We start from the raw sequence: 17,361 nt of genomic DNA on the forward strand, positions 1-17,361 counted from the left end.
GCATGGTGAGCCGTCATCACGTAGCGAATGGAGGTATAACTTCGTATAAGAAGCTTAAACCAGTCAGCATGAAAAATGAAAACATCGAAGTGAAAGCAAGAAATCATTTTGAGGCTCACATAGGTGAAATGTAACTAAGAGCGAAGAGGAAAACCAGGAGGCGTTGCCTTATTTTTATACTCGCACTAAACATACGCAATGCGGGTTTCATGTGCATTCCATGGTGAAAACCATGACTCCAACCGCAGTGCCGCAAGCAGCAGCGATGGCCGGCCTTCGATGTCCGTTGGGCTCCTGGAAGAGGACGCCCGAGTGCTCAGCGTCGTTGGGGACGAGGTGTCGCTCGAAGTGTTCCAGGGTCACGTGGTCCAGAAGCGGCGCGAACACGTCCACTCTGGCTGCAGCTCACCGGCACTGTCGCCTGCCTCCCCCACGAATGCTGTAAGGATTTCTTAATGCATGACTGCTACGCGATATGCTTTTATTTCGATAAACGGTGGACTTGCTTGACACTTTCATCAGTGATGCCAACTTGAGGAACATAATCTCTCTACCTCTCTCTCTCTTGCTCCTTAGAAACCTGCACCTTGATGCCGCACTAAAGTAAACCTCAATGCGTTATTAAGGCCTGCATTCTAGAGAGAAATAACTGAACGCTCTGAAGCCCTATTCCTACATTTTCCCAGTCTGTTATGCGCTCCATTTCAGACTGAGGCATCTAATGCACTACTGTTTTGCATTTCGGCACTGGTATATTTTGCTACCTGGTTTCATAGTCACTTCCATTCATTCACGTGAACCTAATCTCAGAGTTCGAGAAGAAACTGAGCGGAAGCACAAAATGCGTGATATACGTTCTATCACAGAAGGATGCAAGCACGTCCCCCTGTGACACCATGCAGTTTCTAGTAAAATCCGCGGTGGCTGATCGGTTATGGTGCTCCGCTGCTGACGCGAAAGAGGAGGGTTCGATCCCGGCCGCAGTGGTCGCAATCTGATGGATGCGAAATGTTAGAGGTCCGCGTGCTGTGCGATGTCAGTGCATGTTAAGGAATCGCAGGTAGTCAAAATTATCCGGAGTCCTCCACTGCGAACCTTCATAGCCTCAATCGCTTAAGCGCTATAACGCTGTGCTGTAACGGGTATGTTATAGCACAAGAGCGGTACTGGGATCTTAAACAGGGGATATCCATCTATTTATATGTAAAAGCATTACAGGGCTTATAAGCTACGAAACCTGAAGTTGTCGGGCGTTGAAGAGCAGTGGTGGTATCAAAAATCCCAGATGACGTCAGCGCGGTATCAATTAGAAATAAAATTTCTTCTAAAAGTAAGGCGAATCGAACCCAGGATATTCAACTTGCGAGGCGAGCACACAAGCCAAAGATCACAAATCCGCGTTGGTTCTTGGCAACAAATGTTAGCCTAGTATATGCGTTGCCTTACGACTGTATGCTAATGAGAGGTTGTCATTAGAAAGAATGAGAAGAATTATAAACAAAGAGTAATGGAATGAAAAAATTGACTACTTTCGCAACCAAGCCACGGAAGCCGTCTTAACTGCCCTTCATAATTTTCTTTGCAAGTTTGTCCCTCTTGATCCTCGTTCCCAGCAAAAGACGTCTAGCTTCCCGTCAGATTTGCATCAAAATGTGTAACATTTTCACTAACTTGGATAAACTTGTAATGTTCATAATGAAAAGAACTTGTATATTAGAGGCAGGATGTTGGTCGTGGCGTGATCTGGCCTCAGAAATCCGAGAAGGAAAAGTACAGACGTCATGGATAGAGTATTACAACAAACGGGGTGCGGTGACGATAGCTCTACCTTTTCATTGTTCTTTTCTAACTTGGAACCGCTGCTTTGAGAGAAAGTTGCCTCCTTTTCTCACAAAGCAGTATTCAGTCAATATAGGCCAACCTAAATTTCCCCTCAATGCAACTTGAAGACCCAATCGCACCGCATATCAGCGACCATTATGACCCGCAGCGCTCAGGAAGCGACAAAATCAAAGTAAGTACTATTAATGGGCGCCTGCGACGTAAGTCAAGCATGAGATTTTCATTCTTCAAAACGCAATGTAAGGGACATTATGATGCCTGATGGTCCCATGAGATCAACGAAACCGTAATATTTAAAAGTTAATTATCTTCAGAAATGCCCGTTTCAAGCTGATGTTGTTCCAACGCCGCGGCGATAATCGGCAGTGGAAATGAGCTGGCATAGAGACTGGGAGTTGCGTTTGCAATTGGTTTGGTGTCCAGTTTGGGCCTACCTGGTTCCTTCGCACTCACAAAAGAGATAGAAAATATTAAGTCTTTGAGTGTTGTTATATTTTGGTACACCCAGAAAATCCGAAAAGGAGAAGTGAAAGCTAAGTAAAACTAATAAGAATAACGTTGGGTATACGACACTTCCAGATTCGATTGAACGCTTAGTGGAGGGGACAGCTGTGCAAATAACACCAAGAAGAAAGCGAAAATATTGGGAGTTTCCATGCAGGCCCACTTGTTCGACATATCTTGCCCAGAAGTGTGAAAAACGCCGGACTGTAGAAAGGAGGCCAAGCTGGGAGGGGGGACCGGCGTTAGCTTTTCAGTCATATACCAAAAAGAGCGAGTTGACGGGCTAGATGTTTCTGCATGGTGAAAATATTGCTCAAGGCATAACGATACAGGACGGAAACAGTGAAAGACACAGAAAAGCCCGTGAGTGTCTCTCGCTGTTTCCGTCTTTTCGTCGTTGTGCCTTGCACTGTATTTTCAGCTATTAACAAAGAAACATTGGGGAGCTTCCCTTGTTGAGTTCGTCACCCCTTCCCTGTGTACGGAGTATACAAGTATTGACAACACCGTCAAAATGCGTGGCTATGCAATGCCCCGGCAAGGCAACGATTGCATGCAAGCTTCCGCTGCATGTGTGCAAGGCGCTGTACCGATTGGTAGCACCGAATTTCAGCATTGTTGAGTGAACTCGGCGAGTGAAATGCGCTTTTATCTGTTATTGTTATTTTGATTTTTATAATGGTAATGACGTTCGTTTGCCAGCTCTGATTTCAGTATATGCGTTTTGCCCTGGTTGTGCGAACTCACAAAGAATACAATTAATTAGATTAATGGGAACAGAGGAATACATCGCGATGCCTCTTTAAGCACGGGGCATAGCCTTAGTGGTTTGAGTTGCGCGACAAATTTGCAGCATGAGTTTAGATACCTGCATTCATCGTTAAAATAACCTACGTATAGTGCAGGTCGAGTACGCTTTCTAATTGTAGCAACCTGCCTTCACAAGCTGGGACAGCCGCTGCCATCACAACGATGTAACTTTCTGACCCCATAACATGTGCATTTCTTTCCAGCGAACTTTGTGCACAGCCACTAGTAACTAGACAACAGAGCGTGTGTAACTAGGGCAGTTTCATTGTTCAGTTTTTTGTTAAGAAAACAAAATGCTTCCATCGCAGCAGCGCACACAAATGGGCTTTATCAAGTGCAACGGTAAAGTTATGAAAAGAAGCTTGCCAGTGCCTATTCTTTGCTCGTAAACTGCAGTCAGCATTGACAACCTTCCATTTGTACTTGTGCATCCAAGCCTAGAGCGCTCTCAGCAGATCTGCTACTAGGCACTTAAAATTTAGCGTACGCTGCAAGTGTGCATGCACAATACTCCCATGTGTGACTTTTGTATTGTGCTTGTTGTAGTGCCTCTTAAAGGACATACGTTGGCGATATCGCGGTCCCTAGTATGATAAGCCATTGCGCTCCAGCGCTGGGCTGAAGAAGCGCTTATGCAACCAGTGATGACAACTGTGACTGCGTAACGAGACATCCTTCTGTTAAAGCAAGATTACTATTAAATAAAGCAAGAAGCGATAGCTTACGAAACAGTGAAACAGAGCTTCGCCACTTGGCATTGCTATGACGACAGCGTACGTCGCATATGCTTAGGCTTAACTGCTTCAAAATGTCCAGATTATGTAAAAAGCAAAGAAAACTCTTAATTATGCCTGGACATATGGGTCAGAGGCTGATAATAAAGACGATCGTCACTCCTGAGGAGCTACTGGGCCAAGGAATGCAACGGCGAAGTTGTATTTGGTCCGAAATAAGCTCGCAAGGTTCCGGCAGATTGTAAATACAACCAGCAACGTATCGTAACTGCATGCATTCTTTCGTTTCCATCACATGTATTCGCTCAAGACCCGGTTAGATACGCAGTGTTCGGCGCATGTACATTAGTTTGCGCAGGCTTACTGCATAGCCTAAGTAAAGTTGTCTAGTGCTATAAAACGCGGCATGCTCTCGTTGATATAGAGCTGTAATCGGCGCGCACATAAAAGCGCACTGTATCTTTCGTTTTACCAGTGAACACTCGTTATGCTTATCGAAAGCTTAACACAAAGTCCAGGGCTGCTCTTCTTTTGATGGCGCCCCAGATAAGTGCATAGGTAGCAAAAAAAAAAAACGATCGAACCAGATAAGACGGAGCCTATCGAAAAGGGCTAAAATGAAGTTGCGAAGAAAGCAGCGAGCTCTCGCAAGAAAATTGTAGCTTTAACGTTAAGGGACAAGAAGAGAGCAGACTTGGCCAGGGAACAAAGAGGAGTTTATGACATCCTAGCTGAGATCAAGAAGACGGGCATGCGCAGGGAACGAAGTACGAAGAGAAAGCAGCTGATGGTCATTAAGGCTAGCTGAGTGGATTCAAGAAAGGAAACTAATAAGGGGCAGCAGAATTAATTTGAGCAGATTAGATTACGAAGTATTTTGGGATGAGGTGGTCGCATCTAGCGCAGAAGAGATTTAAGGGGAAGTCATTGCGATAAGCCTTTGTCCTTCAGTGGGCGTAGGTAGGCTAATAATAAGCTTGACAGCGCGATTCGCGATCAGCCTCAGAACGTTTACAAAACAACGCTCCATGCGATGGTGGTTCGCGGCAAGCGCTAAATTCATTCGCAGTATGCTTTGACGAAGACAAGCACCCCGTGAATATTTAACATATAAGATTAGGTCCAAGTGTGGCAGATCAGGATGTGTTTCAGTGCGTTGCCTTGGGACAAATAGGACTGAGATGCATGCGCAATTGCAGCCTACTGACAAGTCACCACTGCAGCACCGAGCTTCGGACGCGGCTCTACAGCAATTCGGCAGCCCTTCGGCAGAAAAATCGCCACCGGCGACTTCGGCATACGGTTTGTGCAGACGTTTTTTTCACTGTGTTCATGAAGTGCTTTGTTTTGCACCGATGAAGGTCTCGTTTTAAGTCTTGCGTATGCGTGTTCGCGTCAGAAATGTTAACGACCGCGTTTGTAAATAGAAAAATCTCACCGAAATGACACGCTGCACGACCCCTCAATGCCGGAATGCTTTCCTGCCAGCATAGCAGTTTTGTAATTAAACGCTCTACACAAAAGCCGACAGCATGTGGAACAGTGGGCTGGCGGTGTGCACATGTCACCCGGTATAACCCTGTCTTCGTCCGCGAACAGCCTGAACCCCGAACGCGGGGCAGGCGCGAAAGAGAAATAAGGAAAATGTTTCGTTTTGAGGCACGAACGTGATGCATGGAATGTCGTGAATAATATGGAAAAGGGCGGGACTAGTATCTACAGTACAAAGTAGAAACTGAAAATAATTGCATTTGCAATGAAATTGGGTTTGTACAAACAACATGTAGCACTCGTTCTGCTTGGACCTTGTACGTACGTTCTAGATCGAGATCATGTTTAAACGCCGCGATTAAAAAGCATGAAATTAAGCCGACAAGCGCCACTCGCGATAGACACCACTGGCGTTGAGACTGACGGGGCTGATCGTTAAGCGCAAAATGCAAAAAAACAACAAAAAGATTGAGGCATTGCTTTCCCGGTGTTTAATTAAGGAAATAAAACAATTTTCATAAAGTTTGTGTACTTTTGAGCGTCATTTCTATTCGTTGGGGCTCATTTTCCTCTTCGCTGACTTGTGTGCCGGGGGTGGCTCGTGGTCATAGTGGTCATATTTTCTCGGATTGTTTAATGATACAAGCTAATCACTTGACCAACATTATTTTTGTTTACAAGTGCGTTTGTAACCGATTGAAATGCGTCTAAACCACCCTCCAAGGCTTCCTTCCGCCGTCCAATGCACACCGTTGCAGAAACACTCGAACCATAGGAAAAAACGGGTAGCAAATCTTCCACATGGGTATTGTTTGTTCTTTTCATCTTGTCTGAAAAGTTTTCGATCTTCGATATTTTTATTTTGCTACTACACTGTGTTTTAAAATTACCGCCTTTTTATTCCAATGTAATGAAGAATATACTATCTTACAGCTAACCTGACACATCATTACTCATGATGCTTGAAATAGCCTGTCTATGGTGCCACCCTGCATAACTTTATATATCTGAAATACTCGTTTTATTTAAGAGTTTTTCTTCCGGAAAGAAGGAAAGAAAAATAATAATCTCATAAATTGACTCGTTCATGAAAGCAAAACTTCCAAGAATAAGGGCCCTCTGTTGCAGACCGCCAGGAGAAGCCTTACTCGTCAACACAGAAGAGTATAAGTTTGACCTCGTTAGGGCAGTCGTCGGACAGATCTTGCGAGCAGCTCGCTGACAACGAAGGAAGCATCACAGATCCTAAAGGGGAGGAGGAGGTGTCTGAAGACCAGTTCCGCTCCCAGGTGCTCCGACATCTTCAGCAGGTAAGCACCGCGCGAAGATGCGTTCAGCATCTATCAGGGTAATTTGACGCTATAAACACAGTACGTACTAGAGTTCAAGCTCGGTATTCCTCGATTTTGTCTAGAAAATTTATGGTTCTCTATTGCACTGCCAGATGTAACTTGAATGCCATCTTTGCCAATGACTGTTGTCCCGTAATGCCACTGCATTGCATGACATGTTGTGGCGACTGCTATGGAGGCACATGCAGTGTTGTGCTCTTTCCTTAAATAAAGTGCATCCTGAGAGCCGCAGAAAAAGGTTGCTTCCATCCTGATTAAATGAAGATTGGAGTTTTGCGTCAGTACACGCTTCCGGTCTTGTCCTGCGGGGCTTAGTAACACGACGGAATGCAGGCGCCGTGCTCTCGCGTTCGCGCAGTACATCTGGTCACTTCTTAATGCCTTACTGGTCCCATTACGAGAAAAGACGGCGGCGTGTGTGCGTGTACTCGCAGATCGCAGAGAAAATCCCAGCGGTGGCAAAAGAACCAGGGCGACGTCATGAGGTGGCCGCATGACGCACACACCAAGCCCAGCACCGCCACTTCAGACACCCTTACACATGTAGTTTGTCTATTTAAACCCGCCACCGGCCGACCTCACTTTGGCGCCAGTTTTCACGACAATCGTACGGAAAATGGGACGTAACCGTTTGTAGTAAAGCTTTCCGGGTGGTGTCGTAAGATCTCTCGTTGCATACAGCTTCCATGTGCTAGTCAATTTGGAGGCTAGCTTGCTGCAGGGATTCAAACCGACGACATATGTAACTTCAATTGCATGCCTTCCCAGAGTTTCTTATCAAAATAGGGGTGCAACTATTCCTTGTACAGCGTTCCGCCGGGCGGTGTCATATACACGCGCGCACGTGTGCGTGTGCGTGTGTGTGTGTGTGTGTGTGTGTGTGTGTGTGTGTGTGTGTGTGTGTGTGTGTGTGTGTGTGTGTGTGTGTGTGTGTGTGTGTGTGTGTGTGTGTGTGTGTGTGTGTGTGTGTGTGTGTGTGTGTGTGTGTGTGTGTGTGTGTGTGTGGACTGGTGTGCAACCAATACGCAAGCACATATTGATGGTGATAGATTTTTATGGCGCAAGGGTATCTGTGGACAAAGATGGCCATGACACAAGATGGTATTTTTATTTTACTCTAGGTGGCGAAAAGGACCCATTTCTCAAGCATTTCACCCTAAAAAAGCAGTGCACCAGGCCGTGGGAATGAGTTTACCCATATTATATCACCGGCGGGGGTGGGCACCCGGCGACATTGGGGATCGAACCCCACACCTCCCGCTTGCGAGGCGGAAGCTCAAAGCACTAGGCTACCGCTCCGGTGTGGTTAGGATTTCGAGCAGCGCCGCAATCGTGTCGTGAAGTGCTGTGGCATTATGGGGCAGCGATCACCGGCGGCGATGGCATTCAACTTCAAAATTTTTCTCGCCTAAAATAAATATTTCCAATTCATAAATCGCTAAGCGTAACTGTTATCATATTAGCTATGTAAGCAGATATTTTGTATTATTACTTGCAACAACATAGTGTGAAATTTATTACTGAATATGCGTCCAATAATTTTTTGAAGGTTCAGAATTTTTTGCTAATTTATTTTGTTCTCTCTGAGTTCGAACACTTTTCCGAACATTACGTGTGTGCCAGGTAGCCGATGAAAGTAGTAAGTTGCTGATGAACGTAGTATTAATTTTCTGAAAAAAGCCCTAGAAATGGCATATGTTGGGTAAAGTAAAGAACAAAAACTGTGTGAAAGGCTTCTTGGTGGCATTTTATTCTTGACTAATACTCAAGAAAAATGCTTCCGCTTAATTGAGGATTAATTTTGAGCATTTTGAATGGAGTGAAAATTTTTGTAGTATTTTTAACGACACCTTCTTTTGCACTCACTCAATTCATTCTGTATTGATTGGAAATAGATATTGTGGTCTTGAACTGAAATGATGGCCTGTTCTCGCAAGGTGGTTTTATATGAGGGGAAGGATGTTGATGACGTAATGTTATTGTCTGGAACCTTCGAAGGGCTGTCACATAACCAGAAAGCTTTGCCACTAATATTGGGGTGAGATTATGTTCCACCTAGCTATACAGAGTCATAAATATCCTGGAAGAAATCGGTGAGGGCCGAGTGCGAAATCTGGTGCGTTTGCTTGGAACGACCTATATATGAATTTTTTTACGAGAGAAATCGTAGGCTGACTACGGAATTAGGAAGGACCTAAAGGGCGGAAATATATTTTTCGATCAATCGGCTCTTTGATGCTGGGAAAAGAAAGCGGGTTTCCAGCAAAGCAGTACATGTTTGTATCTGAACTCTGATTTTGGTCAAATAGCTTCGGAACAGTGGACGTTAATTTCTGCTGTTATTAGCACGCCTACACTTGGTGCACACTAAATGGTAAGGAGATTCCGAACGAATAATTTAATTTCCTCGTTTTTCTGTTTCGTGCAGTAATGAAAAATACAGGCGAGTGATACACATTTTTAAAACGGTACACAGATGCTTTTACCATACGAGTTATTCAACGCCATTTTGAGTTCGATTATCGCAGCGGAAGCAGGGAAGACCGTCTTTAGTTGCCGTAAAATGAAAGCTCAAGCGCTTTTCGTAGCGCAATCAAGAGTAAAACGAAGTTAAGATGTCCCGATTGAAAAGGCTTCAGAAATACAGTTGGGCGAGTTGTTTCAGTATTTTCGAAGAAAGCGCGCGAAAATTGTATTGCAGAGATTGGCGCACACAACATCGCACTAACGAGGAACTGTTTCTTGCGTGCGCGTAATTCGTTGCGGTCGGCAAGCCATAAACATGCGTAAAGCTGTATTGGCTTAGAGTGGCTTCCCCACGTTATTTTATTTTCCTTTTATGCTTTGACAGGTGGAGGCCACAGCTCAGCGACTGCAGGCTGTGTCCGACCGTCAGGCGCAAGTTGTGAATGGGCTGACAACTACGCTGCAGCGTGTTTTACGCCTTCTGGCGGACAGGCTTCATCCACTGTCGTAAAGACTAAGGCAGTGATGACAAGGGAAAGGTGAGGACTAGGCTGCAGTTCACGGGACATCGTCGATCAACCAAAGTGGAGGCAAATAGACGTCTTGTTTGCTATGTGCATGTTTTTAAAGCTAATTTCTGCCGGGTGAATCTGCGCAAAATTTTGTGTTAGATGTGCTTGATTTGGTTTTTGGTTAAAGAATGTCTTTAAAAGCGCCGAATATGTAGCGTATAGTTTTCCTGCTTCTTAGCCGGGGCATATTTCTCTTAGCGAGAGTAGACTTACTGCCGGATGTGACCAGGCAGGCGTGTGTAAACGCATGTGAGAAGTTTAGTACAGTTGTCCCTACACCAGTCTAGAGCGCTCAAACGGTGCACCCGGAAGAACACTTCCCTCATTACGAGTGACATAGTACTGAAGGGGAGACCTTATTGTGCATGCTCATTGCCATGAATCGTGTTTAACTGTCCATGCAAGACTTTAAAAGCGGTGCCGGAAACAGCAGGCAGCGGCAATCGCGATAAATTCACAAGCGCTATAGACAAGTTAGTGGACGGCTGTGCAGACGTCCGCGCACTTGTCTAGAGCGTTCAAACGGGGCGCTAGATTGTGCGTCTGCAGCATTCCTCGTTATCTCCGGGACTGGAAGTAATGGACTTAAAGACAAGAAGTAAAAGACAATCTATTCGATTGCTCATGAATGATGCGGCGGTTTTTCTTGAGCCCCGGGCCGCTATTAAGTTCATGGAAAATTCAAGCGCTTGCAAACAATGATACAAGGGGGGAGGGGGCACAGAGCTTCCTTACTGTACTGGAAATAATTTCAACCGGGCAGAAAATTGAGCAAAATGCTAAACGTTCATTGTGGAAAATTCAAACGGTAGCAAACAGAGGCACGAAGGGAGGACACAGCGCTCATTCACTTTATTCGAATTTAATTGCAACAGGGCGCCTTTGTCGTTGCGTGCTAGCGCTTGAATTTTGCACAGTGAACGTTAACCAACTTCCCCCGTTTTCCATTTGCTCGTAAATGACACAGGATACTATCCGGCGCGCTGCTCGAGCGCTGTAGACAAATATTCTCACGTTTTGAAGCGACAGCATTACTTGCCTAGCAGGAGCGAGAAAACTCGGCTCCGAGATACATAGCGTAAAAATCACGGGACGCCACGTGACGTGACGCCGCTGCCATAGCAACGCATCACGTGGCTTCGCCGTCGCGGCGCCTGGGCTTCATTGTCGCGGAGCGGCTGCTGCCTGACGACGGGACGTAGACGAGACTCAGCTGGGCAGAAAAAAAATTAACTGCGGTTTAACTTCTGCTGAACCTGGTTAGAGAGCGAATGCTGTTGTGTATCGGGAAAGTAGAGAGAAAGAGAGACAGCTTTATTGTCACAGGTGTCGGGAATAAGAGCAGGTGTGTCCTGTGCGCCCCCAGTTGGGGGCGACGTCCTGGGCCCACGAAATCAGTTCAAGTTGAGTGATCTTGTCTGGCTGAGTGAGGATTTGGTCCCAGCTTTCCGCGGAGGGAGTTGTCAGGAGGGCCTGTGTTGACAGGGTTATTTTGGCATCCCCGGAGAACGTGAGCTGAGTGGCGGGTTGTCCGTGGCTGCAATTTGGGCATGTGGGGTCACGTTCCCCGTTGGTGATTACTGACAACTTAGAGTGGACGCCGCTTGGCATCTGTAACGTTGATTGCGTTACGCACAGTGGATAGGCAGAGCGCCCACCCTGACACCCTGCAGGTTGCAGTTAAACTAAGGGTTGTTCGCGAAAGGTTGTTCACTCAATGAAAGCTGCGGCCTACTGCTGCAGTGCCGCGTTTCTGCCACAACGCTGTCAGCGCTAATGCACGTAGGCCACATCTCTCGCTCTCTCTCACCACCACCACTTACCGCAAACCACGACTGTGGCGCCCACTGACCCAGGCAGCCAGTTATGCGCCCTTTTCCTCAAAACATTCGGAGTCTAGAACGTTGTCAACGTCAGCTCCAATGAACACAATGAACGTCGACAGCTTTCGCTGTGTATATCCTGGGTTCACTGAGCAAATCGACAGCCAAATTTTTTACTTTTAATCTATCCGTTTTTGCTGCCACGACATTTTGAGGCGCTTCAAGAGGCAGTTGTAAAAACTGAAGTAGGTTGTTCCCAGCAGTCATACTAAGTCTGGAAGACTCGAGACCTCGCTTATGGTCGCCGCCTGCCAGATTTTAAGCACCCGTACAGGCCAGTAAGGAATTCCTAGTCGGATTTTAATGAGTTTGTAGCATAACTATAACGCTGAGCCAAACTATCTTTTGGACAAAAGGGGAAGGAACGGAGGCGATAAATTTACGCTCGGTCATTTAAAGGTGGAAATCAGCACGTGTGTGTCATTTGTCCTCCTCTCACACAGGCCAGTAAGGAATTCCTAGTCGGATTTTAATGAGTTTGTAGCATAACTATAACGCTGAGCCAAACTATCTTTTGGACAAAAGGGGAAGGAACGGAGGCGATAAATTTACGCTCGGTCATTTAAAGGTGGAAATCAGCACGTGTGTGTCATTTGTCCTCCTCTCACTCGAGCAGCACATTGCAGCCGTAAGAAAATAACTGACCGCATTTTTGTGTCTGGTCAGATTCCAATGATCAGGAGTGTTATGAAATTTTAGAAGACATAAACCTGCTCCGCATGGCTGCAATATAAGGCACTGCTGTACTTCAATGTGTGAGATATTTGCTCAAGTACTGCCACCTCACTGGTGACCATTTCGTCTTAAACGAGCCCAGATGTTGTGTTTAAAATGTACACATTACTGAGTATATGTGTGCAGATATTGCAAATTTTGAATAATATGTATTGTTTGGCAACACATTTATGGGCGTAGGACGGAAGATAATCGTTTGTGTAACGGCTAGGCTTATGTACGCTCATAAATAGACACTTGCGATGGGAAGGAATATGCAAGGAAGTCCTTTCCTAAGCATAGATATATAATGTTGCTATTGCTGCACTTAATTTCAGAACCTCCAGAGTGCAGTGTTCGTTGAGAAGACAACTATTAACTTGAAGAGACTTTTTTGTTTTAATACAATTATCGAATTTGGAGTACTGATAACGCGACAAATGTCATACTGCCGCTATCCTCTATCTACGCCCTATTGATTGCAATCATGAGCCACAGAAGGAAGCATAAAATTTTACTTCCTGAAATATGACATCGCAGTGATGTTTTAGTTAGTCGGTAGTGATACACGTTGTAGATGTCGCTTACCATTGTATCACTTTGCGCCTGCTGTTTATTTTTCTTTGATACGGGCATTCACAGCGTGAAAAGGACAGCCAGAACACAAGAACCGGACATACACACGTCGATGAGTATGAATTCATGAGTTTCTTCAAAAGACCGTCAATAGATACAAATATTACTGCATGACAAACGGAAAACAACGATGGGGAGAACATACGTGAAGGTGAGCATGTGAGATGAAACCGTTTATTTACAGGCTCTTTTACAGGCATCCGATTTTTATATGTATTTATTTATTGATGCCTAAAAGGCGCCATTACGGGGTATGACATGAGGGGTGGGTGTGGTGTACGGCAATAAAGGTTACAGGTGAGTTTACAGGAGATTTTCTATGGCGGTCTTGAATTTCTTGCATTTCATTTATTGTTGAAGAAACTTAGCGATCACTGACGCACAGAGCATGGTACTTTGCAATGCGGTGAATTTTTTATTTTCCTCGTTACCTGGGATATGTCTGTTACCCCAATCTGACAGTTATTGTAAATCGGCTGGCAGTTTTGTTTTTTTTTGCTGCATAAGAGGCAATAGGCAGCCATGTTTCCAGACACGGCTATATTGTCAACATTCTTTTTGTACTCTTGTAGACGCGCATGAACGCATCCGCACGTCTGTCCGACGTAAAAGCCGTCACATGGGGGGGTCAAAGAACATATCAATTGACTGTCGCATGGGACATATCGGTTTTGATGAATCATGTGAAGTGCCTACCGAGGAGCTTCCGGAGGCTGGGGTGAGTTTTCGAGCTGAAGGGTCTTTATAATAAAGATTGCAATACATATTTAGTGTGAGGGAACACATTTATATTCATTTTTATAAATGGCTTATAAATAGTTTAAATCTTTTGACTTTATATGACTCAATGACCTTCTTCATGATTTGGTTTTGTCATGCAGTGGTTGTTGTGAAAATTGACGACCTGGTTATCTCATCATTTGAAAGTCAGGGCTATGTGTGTCCTGTTCTTGTGTTCTCTTTGCGACTACTCTTATCTTGAACATCCACCTCTCCCGAACTTCTACTTTTCCTGTTGTAAGCTATCTTGAAATCTTTGGTCTTCAGAATACCCCATTTATCTACGTGGAGCCTTTCTTGGCTCATGAGTGTGTGCAAGATCTGTCCACAGGAAATGTGTACACCTGTCTGCTCGCACCCGACAATCAAACAAAACGGTTAAAAAAGAAGTAAAAATAAATAACAAATAAAAAGGAAATAAATATTAAAGTAGAAGTAAAAAGTTTAGCAATTACAAAGAAATAAACTGTAAAAATAAAAAAAATATAAAGATTCAAGAAAATAAATCAACAAAAAGTTTATGAAGTTGAAAGAAAAAAAGAAAAAAAGAAAAAAAAAACAAAAAGTGAAAAATGGAGGGCGAAAGAGAGGATAGAAAAAGGCTTTCGCATTTCTGCCATAAGCAGACTTCAATGATGCAAGAATGCCTTCAGGCGCTGCAGTCTCTGTAATAAATGAATAAAATAAATATGTAAATAAATAAATAAACTTTATTGTGTCGCAGAGATTTCATGCTCAACATATGCTACTTCACATGCTTTCATGCTCTCTTACATGCCTTCAGAATGCACTGTTCTTATTGACTGCGCGGCGGTCGTGTCCCTCCATCGTTCTCACGCGCCAATGCGAACCTTAGGTTTGTAGCCATGATCTCTCGTAAGGAAACACGCCGATCTTTACTCCGTGCAGCGATAGTCCCGTTGTCATATTCCTCTTGAAAGGGCGAGTATACAGTCCCCCCCTCCCCCTCTCCACCCCCTGCGGCCAGAACACAGAGAGAAGTTCTGTGCGTGGCGCTGGTTAAACCAATGTCAAAATTTAAAACGACGCAGGCAGCAGACGCGTCTCTATAACAGCGGCAGCACATTTCTACCAGGTCGTCATTAAGGGGACAATGCGAACGCAAGAGAAGAGAGGGATCCCTTCATCTAACTCGCAGTACAGTGCAAGAAGATCAGAACATCATCGAGGATGCAGTGTGTGTGTGTTCTGTACGGGAAACAAGTACTGGTTCAAAATAAAGCGTCGTTCGCACGGAAATACGAAACCGGCGCAAGCATATCGACGTAGGTCGCTTTGATCCCTCGCACAGCCACAAGCGGTTCATAATAAACATCTAAATGCTCGAAGAGAAATAACCCTGTGATATATAAAGACATGAGGCGAACGCAGCTAGATAGCAGGAAGACAGCTGAACAAGCTGAGTTTGCAGGCTTCCGGGTCTTTATAAGTGTGCGTGATATTCTGCGAGATGGTAGTGACAATCTTCAGTATTTCTTTCTGCGGCCTCCATATGCCTTTGGTTTAGGCGATAATGTGTACACCTCGTTTGGTCGAAGAGCCGTCGACTAGGATTGACATGAAGGCCTCAGAAACATCACTGAAATATTCCCAGTGGGTTCGAATGAAAAAAAGACATTCGCCGGCATCGGGGTTCGAACCCAGGCCTTCTGCGTGCCAGACGGGCAAGCCACTCATAGGGTATTCGAAGTGCCTTTGGTGTAAGCCTGTTAGAGGGGCACCGAGTGAACGCGTTGTGGTGTGCATGACTCTGAAATGTGTGGGCGGTGTGTACTGATGTTATGTTTTCTTTTGTCGCAGTCGAGTCAACTATTTCCTGTTGCCTCTTTCGCATAGGATTACCTGATTTGCACTGCTTTCTTTGCGCCCCTATTAAGCTTGCTTTTGTTTCTCTGTTGCCTATTATTAACTGAACTCGAATTTTTTCCTTGTTTTTCTTGACCGTTGCGTAGCATTATCTGCGTAGCACTTTGTGTTTTTTGTTGTGCTTAATTTTTGAAATAATCACTCACATGTCTCTTATTTTCTGCTGCTATTTTACCTTGAACTGTTTGCTTTGTGATCCACTCCTGTATGAGCCTTTATAGGCTCATAGTATCTATCAATAAATAATAAAAATAAATATAAGTATGCTAATTCTGAGTCAGAAATCACGCGGAAGGAAAAGGCGGTGCTATGGAGCATCATTGCACTGATACAAATGGTGTATATGTGTATGAGTAGTTAGAGGCGTAGCATGTCGTGCAATCTAACGTATACTGTGATTGGTGGTTCATAATCGATTATTTTCATTGTGATTGGTAATCCGTTAAGTGACCGGTAATTGTGATGGTAATCGATGAATGCGATCGGTAATTTAATTGTGTATTGGTAATCGGTAGCAAACGAGAAAGAAAAGGAATAAAAAGAGAAAAAAGAGAAAAAGGCTCGATAGCGTCAACTCTTAAGGCGAGGATTAAGCGTCTTCTTAATATTTAGGTCTAGGCAGAGCGGTAGAATGCTGCCAATGAAAAGTTATGCTGCCTCTAAGGATAGCCCCCTTCCTCCTCCATCCGAGTCTTCTATAAAAAAAATCACGCTTCGCGCTATATATGATTTTTTTTTCTCTCTTCACAAGCTTGCGTTCCCTGCGTTGTTCAGCTTGAAGCCACTAATATCGCATGTAACGTTTTATTGAAATTTATATGTATACAATGAGTTTAAGTGGTTTCTTTCTATACTCGGCAACGCGAAAAAGATAGACCTTCTCCAGCCCCGGAGGACCGGGAGGAACCAATTAAGGTGGTCGATAGAGCCCATGCGACTTCATTTAGCCGTCTGGATAAATGTACCTAGCGGTTAGCTAAGAATGTCAAGATGGGCGAGCTAGTTTGACATGTTAAAGGCGGTGAACAGCGCGAAGGATAGGGACAAGGAAAACACAACAGGACAGGCGCTGACGCACAACTAAAAGTTTATTAGGTGAAAAGGAATTGAAGAAGCAAAACACATTGTATGTCGCCTGGGTACGCTTGGTAAAAAATTTGTTTTGTTTCTTCCATCCCTTTTCACCTAATAAATTTTCAGTTGCGAGTCTATGCCGGTCTTGTCGTGTCTGTCTTGTTCCTGTCCTCCGCGTTGTTCACCATCGTTTGTCGTATAGCTACTTCGGCGCACTTTCATACAGTGCTTGTTGTTTCTACTCTTTGCAGCTTTGGCCGACAACTTTGCCTCAATGCCGAAGAAGCGGTGATGATAGCTGCACGTCGACTTTTATGCTACGACTACTTCGATCACAGTAGTTGCGCAAAGTACGCAAAATAAATCTGCATTTTGATTTTGAGCGCAAATTTTTCATGACTAAGTATGACCTAAAATGCTGGAGCAGTCAGGGAATCCGAAGCGACCGAAAAGCATTACGGAAATGATATATAATCTGATTATGCGCATTTCTTAGCAGAAAAGAAGGAAAGGGTGTAGGGTTTAGTCTTTTAATATTATTTGTTTACCTCTCCCGTGTGACTTTGATGCCTACATGCTCTACAAAGAGTGTGTGCATCAGACCAATGCTTCTGGA

General features: G+C 44.6%; 1 protein-coding gene across 1 annotated transcript; it reads left to right on the forward strand.

Annotated features, from left to right (window-relative positions):
• The first annotated feature begins 268 nt into the window (after positions 1–268).
• On the forward strand, positions 269–9,732 carry LOC144119075 (uncharacterized). Its single transcript, XM_077651800.1, has 4 exons — positions 269–441; positions 5,090–5,192; positions 6,510–6,691; positions 9,585–9,732. Exons 1-4 carry the CDS (start codon positions 280–282, stop codon positions 9,708–9,710), a joined length of 573 nt encoding a protein of 190 aa, XP_077507926.1. The 5' UTR covers positions 269–279; the 3' UTR covers positions 9,711–9,732.
• Positions 9,733–17,361: the final 7,629 nt, after the last annotated feature.

The sequence above is a fragment of the Amblyomma americanum genome, chromosome 2, assembly GCF_052857255.1.
Source record: "Amblyomma americanum isolate KBUSLIRL-KWMA chromosome 2, ASM5285725v1, whole genome shotgun sequence".
Classification (NCBI taxonomy): Eukaryota; Metazoa; Arthropoda; class Arachnida; order Ixodida; family Ixodidae; genus Amblyomma; species Amblyomma americanum.